Source organism: Delphinus delphis, chromosome 1 (genome assembly GCF_949987515.2).
Source record: "Delphinus delphis chromosome 1, mDelDel1.2, whole genome shotgun sequence".
NCBI classification, from domain to species: domain Eukaryota; kingdom Metazoa; phylum Chordata; class Mammalia; order Artiodactyla; family Delphinidae; genus Delphinus; species Delphinus delphis.
Window position 1 is genome coordinate 13296027 of NC_082683.1, and position 11628 is coordinate 13307654.

General features: G+C 49.4%; 1 protein-coding gene across 1 annotated transcript; it reads left to right on the forward strand.

Annotated features, from left to right (window-relative positions):
• The first annotated feature begins 1015 nt into the window (after positions 1-1015).
• ACTL8 (actin like 8) lies at positions 1016-4021 on the forward strand. The gene is made up of 2 exons (XM_060034925.1): positions 1016-1363; positions 3272-4021. Exons 1-2 carry the CDS (start codon positions 1016-1018, stop codon positions 4019-4021), a joined length of 1098 nt encoding a protein of 365 aa, XP_059890908.1.
• The last annotated feature ends 7607 nt before the right edge of the window (positions 4022-11628 follow it).

An 11628-nucleotide genomic window follows, 5' to 3' on the forward strand; every position in this document is an offset into this window, starting at 1 on the left:
ATGTGGTTATTATTCCCCTCCCACTTTACAGATAAGGAAACTGACCACAGTCATGATTAGATGTCCCGCTTATAGCCTCCTGTATATAAAACGTTAGCTGCTCAGCACATACTCAAAATCCATATCTTCTCATCAGCCTGGCCTGATGTTCAGAGTGTGGTCTTTGGAATCTGGTTTGGCTTTAAGCCTTGGCCCTGCTTTTGTTAGTTGTGTGGCCCTGGGAAGGTAACTTTACTCTCTCTGTGCCTCAGTTTCCCTATCATAACATGAGTGTAATAATGGTACCCTCCTTATAGATCATGATGAAAATGAAATGAGACCATTTATGAGGTCAAACCCTATGAAATTGCTGATATTTGATCATTTTTGATGGACACGCATGATAATTTTGCACAGTTCAAGCTAAAATTCAAGTGTTCCGCATAGCACTAGACAGATGAGAGCGTGCGTACTCCTGAGATGGTAGCCATAGCTGTCGCTGTCGTAGTCACGAGTACTCCTGCCACTCCTGCTCTTACACTGTTATTGTTGAGGGCAGTGGTCCTGAGGCTGATGGTTCGTCTTCCACGTGTCCTCAATCAGGCAGCCAAAGTCCACCCAGTAGTTCCTATGTGACAAGCTTCTTGCAAGTCTGCAAATTGTAAGTGGGCCTCTGGGGACAGAAGTGCCCACCTGGTACAGACGAGTGTGCCAAATGGAGAGGGAGAAGCTTGGTGGGAAGTAGCGGGGAGGTTGGCAGGACTTCCCAGGTGGGGCCTGTCAGGTGGGCTCTACTGGATGACTGGGAGTTTGGGATGGGAAGAACATTCCAGGTGCAGTTTACAGCTTGTGCAAAGGCTTGAAAGGGGGACGGGCTCAGGGGAGCCTGAGGTTTGATTCTGGGGTGGAGAAGCCAATGGTGGCCTAGAATGGGTTCACAAATCACCCCCATCCTTCCCCCCCACAGGTGGCCCTGCTTTGCTATACATCCTTGAGGAGCTGAATCTAGCAGACCTCTCCCACCTCTGCGTCTGCCATGGCTGCAAGAACCATCGTCATTGACCACGGCTCTGGCTTTCTGAAGGCTGGCTTTTCGGGGTTCAATGAGCCCCAGATGGTCTTCCCGAGCATCGTGAACTACATCCCTTGCAGGGAGAACCCCGGCCCCAGCTACGCCCGGCGGCGCGTGAGCCTAGGCATCGATCTTTGCCGTCCCGACACCTTTAGCTACCCCATCCACCGGGGCCGTGTCCTCAACTGGGAGGGTGTGGAGCACATCTGGTCATTTGTCCTAGAGAAACACAGGCTGGAGAATGAGAACTCCCCTGTGATGGTCACAGAGTTCCCCCTGAAGGAGCCTGCGGACCGTCAGAAGACCCTGGAGGTAAGGTCTTCTCAGGGCTGCCCTCACCAGGGAGCAGGGAACAGCCTGGCACTTTGTGTTCAGATAGGAATGGGTATCAGGAACTCTGCTTTCTAAATAATTCGCCCCACGAATACTTACTGAGTAGCTAGTGTGTGCCTGGCACTTGTGTTAGGCGAGAGGGGCTCACAGAGGCTCCTCCGGCAGAAAGAGACACAGCAGGTAAAATGCTCTGTGAACAGGGTGTTACCAGGGGTGGGAGGGACGCTGGATACTCATGGATTCCATAAATGTTCACAGATCATATTCTGGCCCTCAAAGAGCTTATGTTCTGGGAGAAGACTTGACCGTGAATAAGTTAAGAAATAAGAATTTCAGGTAGTAATCAGTTCTGGAAACAAAATGAAATGGAGTGATAACTGACTGGGGGGAAGAAGGGGAGTCCTTTGAAGAGGGTGATCAGGGAGGGCTTCTTTGAGGAGGTGATTTCTCCCAGTGAGGCTGGAGCTCAGCAAACTAGGGAGGGTGGCAAGAGGGAGACAGGAAGGTGAGGTTTACAGGGGCTGGACCTCATAGGCCTGGTAGGCTATGGGATGTGGTTGGATTTTACTCTAAATCAAGGGTTGGCAAGCTATAGCCGGTGGGCCAAATCTGGCCCACCATCTGTCTTTATAAAGAAAGTTTTCTTGGAACATAGCCACGCCCACTCATTTACATATAGCCTATGGCTGTTTTCACACTGCAACAGCAGAGCTAAATAGTTGTACAGGGACTACAGCTTGTAAAGCCTAAAATATTTACTGTTGTAGATTCGCTAGATAAAATACAAGATAGATTTGAAATTCAGATCAACAGCAAATAACGTTTTAGTGTAAGTATGTCTCAAATATTGCATGGGATATACTAAAACATTATTTGTTGTCAATCTGAAATTTAGATTTTTTTTTTCTTTTTTTTTTTGCAGTACGCGGGCCTCTCACTGCTGTGGCCTCTCCCGCCACGGAGCACAGGCTCCGGACGCGCAGGCCCAGCGGCCACGGCCCACGGGCCCAGCCGCTCCGCGGCACGTGGGATCCTCCCGGACCGGGGCACGAACCCGCGTCCCCTGCATCGGCAGGCGGACTCCAACCACTGCGCCACCAGGGAAGCCCTGAAATTCAGATTTAATTGGGCATCTTGTATTCTTATTTGCTACATCTGGCATCCTGAGCCGTTTACAGAAAATGCTTCCCAACCTCCGCTCTGAGTGAATAAGCAGCTCCTGGGGGGCTTTAAGTGGGGTTGGGGGAGTCATGTTTGATTTTCTGTTTGAAAAAGAGGACCTTGGCTTCTATTCTGTTTGGGGAATGGATGGTGAGGGGACAATATTCTGAGCGTGGGAATGGAGCGAGGTCCCTTCCACTGAGGGGAGAAGGTAGACCTGCCGGGGCCTGCAAAGACAGGTGAGTGGCCAAAGGCTACAGAAGGATGGGATGTTACAGCCTTTCTGCATCCGCAGTGTCAGAAACTTGGGGATGTAGCACTTGTTTCTTCTCTCATCTCTTCTTTCTTCTAAGTAAATCGTTCAGGCTGGAAATCTGGCCCTTCACTATGGCCGCCGCTTGTGTCCCCACTGCTCACATAACCCAGCATCTCAGTGCCCTTTCTCACAGGCTGAGGTCTCTTCCCACCCCTCCACCAAAATGGTCCTCTGAAAGGCCATCATCAGGCAAGCTCCCAGGGGCCAATCTGGCTCTTTCTAATCCTCCAGAGCCCTTCCCTTATTCCCCCAGCATAAGCTCCAAGGGGCCAGCTGGTCCCTGCAGGACACAGGTCTGTGCCGACTTCAACATTGTGAGCAGACGTGTAGTGAGGCCTTGGGGGAAACAGAAATGGATCGGGACACTTCGGGGAAAATACCCTGAGTGTCCATCTTCTCCCTTCTTGCAGATTATGTTTGAGTTACTGGATGTCCCATCCATCTTCCTGGCTGACCAGCTGGAGATGTCCCTGTATGCTTCTGGCCTCCTGACCGGCGTGGTGGTAGATTCAGGCTACGGCCTGACCCGCGTGCAGCCTTTCCATCTGGGCTGCCCCTTACGGTCCAGTGCTAAGATGCTGGAGTTTGCAGGCCAGGATCTGTCGGCCTATCTCTTCAAGAGCCTTTTTAAGGAAGATTACAATCGACACAACCTGTTTCAGCTGGATACGGTGGCCACCACTCAGATGACCAAGTGCTACGTGCCGCAGAATCTGGGGGAGTCACTGGACTTTTATCAGAGCCTTCCAAGAGGCTCCGATGAGAATAATGCCTATCAGCTCCCGGATGGCAACCGTGTGGAGCTGACCCCCATGCAGCGGCTGGCTCCTGAGATGTTCTTCAGCCCTGAGGTGTTCGACCTGCAAGGGCCCAGCATCTCCCAGGCCGTCCTGGATTCCATCGAGACCTGCGACGCCTCCATGCACCCGCTGCTCGTCTCCCACCTGATGGCCTGCGGGGGCAACACCCTCTATCCTGGCTTCACCAAGCGTCTGTACAGGCTGATCGCTGATCATTTCTCCTCCACCAAGACCACCATGTGGGTGGGTTCCAACAGGAACTTTAGTGTCTGGCTGGGAGCGTCTGTAGTGGCTCATCTGTCGACTTACAAGTCTAAGTGGATGACCAGAGAGGAGTATGATGAGAGTTTCAAGATGTGACGGGCTGGCTGGCTCCCGGAACCCAGCTCCCATCAGATGGGCATGGGTGGATTCATTTCAGCAAAAGGGGCTGGGCCAGGATGGGGTTAGCTGGCTTTGGAATTCAAAGGTCATGAGGGATTTTTTTTTAGGTTCTAGGGTTTTATCTTGTTTCAGGAGTGGGATTCAACCCATGGGAGGACAGGGTGTCATCCCTGGAAACCTTCCAGGGGGGTGGTCTGTCACTGGGATGGGAGCGGCCAGCTGCCATCTCCATGCTTAATAGCTACTTATTTGTCCTGGCATCTCCCTTGGGTTGTCCCATTCTTTTGGTTGAGTAGGTTTTAACTGGGGCAAGAGAGAATTAATTTTGAGTAGGGGATAGGGAGGGTGGGGATGGGGATAGTTGACGTTTCTAGACCTCCATCCTCTCATTGACTGGGGAGGAGTTGGTGCAGGTAGCCTGGAGTGCCCTTCCGGCCCTTGGGCCCCTGGCCAGGGTCTTGTTTTCTATATGCAAATAAACAACTTGTTTGAAAGTGCTGCCTTCTGTGATGGATGGGGGTAGGGAGGGCAGTCCCTTTGGGGGGACCCAGGGAACGTGAGTATGTGAGTGCCAGGGCGGGGCCAGGGAAGCCCCTGAGGACTTTGGAGACCTGTGAACAGTGGTTCCCACTGAGCAGAATGGATGAAGGCCTGGAGCATCCTTCTTCCGTCGCCACGTTCTCCCCATTCATCCCGCATGTCCCAATACTCTGCTGAAGTTTGTGTGCCTATTAGTGTAATATTTATTCAGTAAATATTGGAGAACTGCTATGTGCCTGGTATTATGCTAGGCACTAGGTGAAAGAGATACATGAAGTTTCTGGTTTCAGGAGATTGTCATCTGCTGTGAGGGCGCAGGCGATAGATACAGGCAGACCTGGGCGATGCTGAGAGTTCAGTTCCAGATCACGGCGATAAAGCGAATATCACAAAAAAGAGAGCCTCGTGAATTTTTTGGTTTCCCAGTGCATATAAAAGTTATGTTTACAGGCTTCCCTGGTGGCGCAGTGGTTGAGAGTCCACCTGCCGATGCAGGGGACGCGAGTTCGTGCCCCGGTCTGGGAAGATCCCACATGCCGCGGAGCGGCTGGGCCCGTGAGCCGTGGCCGCTGAGCCTGCGCGTCCTGAGCCTGTGCTCCGCAACGGGAGAGGCCACAACAGTGAGAGGCCCACGTACCGCAAAAAAAAAAAAAAAAAAAAAAAATTATGTTTACACTGGGCTATAGGCTATTAAGTGTATAATAGCATTACATCTAAAAAAAACACATGCCTTAATTTAAAAATACTTTATTGCTCAAAGATGCTCTCATCTGAGCCTTCAACAAATTGTAGTAGTAACATCAAAGATTACAGATCACCATAATAAATATACTAATAATAATGAAGAAGTTTGAAAGATTGCGAGAATTGCCAAACTGTGATACAGAGACATGAAGGGAGTAAATCCTGTTGGAAAAGTGGCGCCTATAGACTTGCTCGACACCGGGTTGCCACAAATCAGTCTGAAAAAAAAAGAGAAAACACCAAAAAAAACCCACAATTATTTGTGAAGCACAGTAAAGTGAAGCACAAGAAAATGAGGTGTGCCTGTAGGGAAATCGATTTCAGATGATGATGAATAAAGTGAATTAAATGTTACAAGGCCACGTGATCTGGCTGCTGGAGGGATGCCTGTTTTGGATGGGGTGGACCGAGCTGGAGATTGCTGGCGACCATCGGCGACTGTGCCCCTCCCTCCTCAGCACATTGTGAGGTCACACTTCCCGGTGTCCTTGGAGTTAGGTAGGGCTGACCACACATAGATTCTGGCTAGTTCAGTGGATGCCTGATCCTCAAAATAGCCCCATCAGCCTGTGGGATGCAGTGGATCTAATGGGGGAGGGGCAGAGTAGCAGGTGGAAGGAGGCAAACTGACTGAGTGGAGCAGAGCCCGCTCCCCAGCCTCACCCAGTCCCACCAACCTGCACTGCACTGGGACATGAGGAAGAATCTACTATGTTCAGCCACTGGGCTTTGGGGGTTGTTACAGCAGCGTTTTGCTTATTTTAACTAATACAGAGAAAGGAGTTCTAACTTACTATTTATTTAACAAATTTTTTTTTCTGGTAAGCGGCAGAAGTTGGGTTCAAATCCAGTCTGGGATGTCAACCACTTTGTTATACGGATGCTTCTGGAAGGGGCTTTTGGTTTCCCTAATGTTTGGTTCCCATCTGTCACCTCAGCATTAGGGAACCAAAAGTATAGTGGGTAGAGGATTGACGCCCAGGGAACCCTGATGTTCCAGGAATAGGAGGAGGGATTTGGAGAACACAGTCAAGCTCACCCCATCTTTGACACATGAACTGTATTCTCTCAACCACATCCTTATCCCCGAAATTGAGCCATCAGTGGTCCCCAGGGGCAGAAGTGGGGCCTAGAATGCCCCAGAGATTTGGAGTCAGACTTGAGCCCTGTCAGTAACGAAGCTACCTTGGGCTTCTTCTGAGTCTTCTCTGAGTCTATCAGGTGTACGATAGGGAGTAACACTTTCTCCTCTCAGAGGTTTGGGGTTGAGAATGAGCTAAAATAAAAGATAAGTCATTTTGAAAGCTAGAAAGTTAATTGAAATAAGAGATAGTACTTTTAAATTTTATAATTTGATATTTCTCTCTTACCAATCAGGAGTATTAATAGCAACAGCAGCCACTGTGCCTTGTCGGGCATTGTGGTGAGTGCTTTACAAATGGACTTGCATTTAATCCTCACATGCACACTGTGAAATAAGTGATCTTTGTCCCCACTTACCAATAGGAAAACTGAAGCTTAGAGATGTTAAGCGCCTGCTCAAGTTCACAATCATGCTCAAGCTAATAATGGATTGCCAAATTAGGAATGGATTCAGCATTCCTGGAAGGAAACTAGATTAAAAGTGGCTGAAACATATTGGGATTTTTTGTCTCAGGTAACAAGTAGGCAGTCCAGTGGACCAGTGGTATAGCTCCCTCATCAAGGACTCTTCTTTTCCAATTTTAGTTTGTTGCCTCGTTTCACAAAATAGCTGCAGTAGCTCCTGGCATCACACCCACATTTCTTGCAGGAAAAGGCAGGTTGAAGGGAGTGTGCCATGTATCTGTTTATGGGAAAGCCTCATCCAGCTGACTTCTGCTTATGTCTCATTACTTAGAAGTAGCTGAAAGAAACAGGAGGCAGATGGGCATTGGGTGAGTTAACCCACAGCATCTGTCCCTTGGCAGAGGAGGGATTTGAACCTAGGTTTATCCATACTAAGGCCCAAGGTGTTATGCACAGTTCCAGACCACTTCCCAGTTTTCTGGGCCTTGTTGGACCCCTTGGCCTGAGAGATGCAGATGTGTGATTTTTCCAGGCTTGAGTGAAAGCTGCTTTTGAATTGCAGTCAAGGTGTTGACATACCAAACAGTAATCTTTGTGCTCCAAATCGGTTTATTTGTGTACTCTTGAGCCTTAAAAAGCAGAAGTGGGGAAACACGGAAATGAGTATGAGAGAAAAGAGGGAGATGGAGAAGAGATGGGCAAGGGGTACTTTTTTTTTCCCCTTATTTAGCTCTGGGCAACTGTCATCAGAACTTTTTTTCTCATTTTATTCCAAATGTAACATTTAACCTTTCTGTTCAAGCATCAAATCTGGCTGCCTGGTGTATAATTACGAACTTTTCTTCACTTTCTTCCCCCTCCCCCACCTCGAAAGCTTTTAAAACTCCCTCGCTGGGTACCATCTCTCTCCTTCGACTCTCCAATTAAGTTAAAACTAGTAGCTCCGTGGGGCTGTGCAGGGCCATCAACCTAACATGGAACTGCTGGCACGCCAGGCCTGGCAGGGCAGTGAGTGGTGCCCAGAAGATGCCTGTTGGCTCTGGCATTGTCTGGCAGCTGCTCTGAGCTGGGGGAAGCTTATCCTCCACGAGGGGTCCGGGGCTGCCTGCCAGGGGCAACCAGGTGCAGGGGGGTGGGAGGCAGGGTCTTGGCAGCTGGGGAAGGGGCTGGGTGGAGCTGGCAGAGGGGACAAAGGGAAGGCCCCCCAGGCGGGCCATTCACAGCTGTGAGGGTACAGTCCTGCCAGTTTCTATTGCCAGTTTCTGCTGGGGCTTGGCACCCTTGTATTTGGGTTTGGGGAGGGTTTGGATGCCCAAGTTTCCTTAGATAACCCTGATAGAAGCTTTCGGTTCTGCTGATACAGAGAACAAAGTCAGCGTTAATGCTGAGTACCCTCCTGGCTCTAGAAGAGACTCAGTGTCTCTCCCACCTCTGTGTCCACTTTCCCTGGAGAGGCAGATGCTGAAATGGACAAAGGCTCATACTCTGAAGCCAGACTGTGCGGATTATCATTCTTGCTGTGCTGCTTTCTAGCTCTGTTGCCTTGAAGGAAGTTACTTAACCTCCTGTACCTCAGTCTTCCCATCTGTAAAATGGGCCCAATAAAGACACCTCCCTCAGGGTGGTTTTGATGATTACCAGATGGTTTTGATGAGTTAATGTATGTAAAACACTTAGCAAGTGCCAGACAAATAAGGATTAGCTATTATTACATCTGTATACACCAGCCTCTATTGATAAAGTCCTCAGGCAAAAAACCTGGCTTTTCCGTTTATTTTTACTTGATCACATGCAGGTAGGTGCTGGTGATACAAAACATCAAAAAGTGTTAACTTTCCAGGGGAAGGCGTTGTAGGGTAATTTGGTGATGGGGCAGAATCACATTCTATACACAAAGGTATCACAGGGATGGAGAGTGGCTGGCTACAGGGAGAGGCAGTCAGCCAGAGGGGTCTACTGTAGGAAGTGATGCCTGAGATGACTCTTGCCAGAGGAGTAGGACTTAGCACATGCTCTTCCTTTTGTTTGGAATGGTTGTCCCTGCTAGCAACCTGATGGCTGCTTTTGACGACCTGGTGTGGGGTTAAATACATGGAACACTTAGAATGGCTGGAGAATGAGGGTAGTAGGGAGTCAGGAAAGATGAAGGTGGAGGTTGGTAGGGCCAGCTCTTGAAGGACATTGAGTGTCACACCAAGGAGTGAAGACGTCCTCCTGAGGGTGATGGGGAGAACTGTCAGAATTGGAAGCAGAGTCATGACATCGCTTGAAGAATTAGAGCTCTGGGTATAGCCTGGACAATGGTCCAGAGAAGATCTGACCAGAGCAATACTATAAATTATGAAAACATGCATTCCATTAGACTCTAGGAGAAACAGGTTTTGTGTTGTCCAGGACCTTGCTTCTCTCTGACGCTTTAGATTGGGAATTTGGTATCGGCGATACTTGGAGTTGTGGTGCCTTCGAGGGACCAACAGATCTTCCTGTCGGCAAGCTGATGTCTGGTTGTTGTCAATTTCGGAGCACATCATCCTGGATGACGGCAGGAGAGACAGCCACCAGTGTGGGGCTTGGGGAGAGTCACCTCCAAGGTGAGAGAGTGAGATGAATTCAGGCTGAGAGCCAGACATGCCCCGTCCTGGTTGGGACATCAGAGCTTGGCTCCATGTACTTTTTCAGCACTGCAAGTCTCGGAACAGCTCCCTGGCTTTTCGCTTCTTTCCAGCCTCATTCGTGATCTCCTCTTCCAAGAAGTCAACCCCTGCTGAGAAAGAAGGAACCGTGGCTGTCCTTTCCTAAGAGCTCTGATGTCAGAGTCAGACAGACTTGGGCTTGAATCTCTGATCCCCACTTGGATGCTGTGTTCCCTGGGGCAAAGGAGAGTCCCTCTTTTTCGTTCTGTTGCCTCAACTATAAAGAGGTGATAACAGTATAACAGTACCTACCTCACAGATATGGGGCTTTAAGTCATTGATTCATTCAACGAATACTTATTAGGCATCTACTCTGAGACTGAAGAATGTTTCTAAAGTGGCTTAGTACAGTGCCTGGGACATAGTAGGTGCTCATTAATGGTTAATTTTCTGCCTGAGTCACTCATCTGTAACAAAAAGCCAGGATCAAAGGCTCTAAGAGCAACCAACTACATATAGGCATCACAAAGCCCAGGTACTGCTGGCAAACTTTCCTCTTCATCCTGTCCTTTTGATGAACTTTTCCACTAAGGTGTTATGACCTTGATATACAACCACTCTCAGGGATCTTTGGAGTTTTAAAGCAGCCCTAAAATCAGAGTGTGAGAGGTGGGTCCAACTCTTTTCCTTAATTAAGGCAGAATTCATTGGAACTCTTTGCCTAAATTCAGGCCACTTCTCCTGAACCCCAGTTCTGTGGCTAACCCCTCAACTATTAGCTCCCTCCAGGGAGAGAGCGATGCTTAACCCAAGAACACTGGTGGGGTTGAAGACACAGATTCATTCTGAGTCTTACTGAACCCCAGTTGGGTGGTTGGTGCGGCCCAGGACACAGAGGACAGACCTGATCCCCACTGTCCAGGATTCCATGAGGGGTGGACAGGGTAGCCAGAGTCACCTCCTCTGTAACCCTGCACTGTAGGGGTCACCATCTTGAGACAGGACTCCAGGCCAGCAAACCAGGCTCCTGGAGGGGGTAGGGAGCCCAGCGGCACTTCCTGCTGGAGACCGGCTGGGGGAGGGAGTTGGCCGTACTCTGCGTTTAATTTCTCTGGGGCCTCCATTATAAATTCCATAACTCCACCAGTCAAAACATGACTAATTCCTGGGACTGCAGCCCCCGCCTGGGAGTAGAAAGCCCTGCGCTGTTTTTGCTGCCTTTCATCACCACTAATAAAGGCTTGGCAGTCAGAATTTAGCTGCTGTGTGTGGTTTTCTTACGCATGTGGGTTTCTCCCCCTCCCCCCACAGGGTCGCTATAGAATAAATGCTTGCTTGCTGGGCTGGTTTTCTACCAGCTTTGTAATTTTCCCAGTCTGAAAAGCGGTGGGTTTGGGGGAAGTTTGCAAAGAAGGGGCCACAGTATTCAGGGTTAATTGGGCCTTTGATGATTCTGACAAGGGCAGGACACTGTGATTTATAGAGAAAAGAATGGGTGCATTGAAAGTAAATAGAGCAAAATTGCAGGTGTGATGTTTAACCTGCTGACTCATCCCCTCACCCAGCCAGCTTGACAGCCCTTGTGAGAGTGGGCTGTGCAGGCAATGCCGCTTCGCCCCTCCTATCCCCTGCTAGCGGTGCTACCCTAGGCAGCTTGCTTAACCTTCCTGAGCCTCAATTGCCTTATCTGTAAAATGGTTCTGATGAGTCAGCAATCCTGTCTGTACTATAGGGTTTCATGTGAGTGTGCACTTAGCGAGGTGCCTGGCCCATCAGATGGAGGCCAAGTAAGCAAGTTTTGGGGAAAAAAGTCCCCCATGGTCGTGCCATTTTATCTAACGCCTTAGTCATTACATATTCATTAAAAATGTTCCCCGAGGGCCTTGCTAAGGTTATTAGTTTGTAATCTTTGCAATAAGCAGCCAACTTGGCTTTCATCTCTAAAATTAGAACCTGTTTCTAGCCCGCCTGGCCCCCTACCTGGAGTTCAGGTGGTCTCACTGCAGGTAGGAAATGGTCGATTGGTGGAGCCTTAGCTGCAGGGAATCAGTGGGGGTGTGTGGATGGAGGGGTGCGTGTTGAGGGCTGGCCCTGCCTCAGAAGAGAGGGGTGGGACGG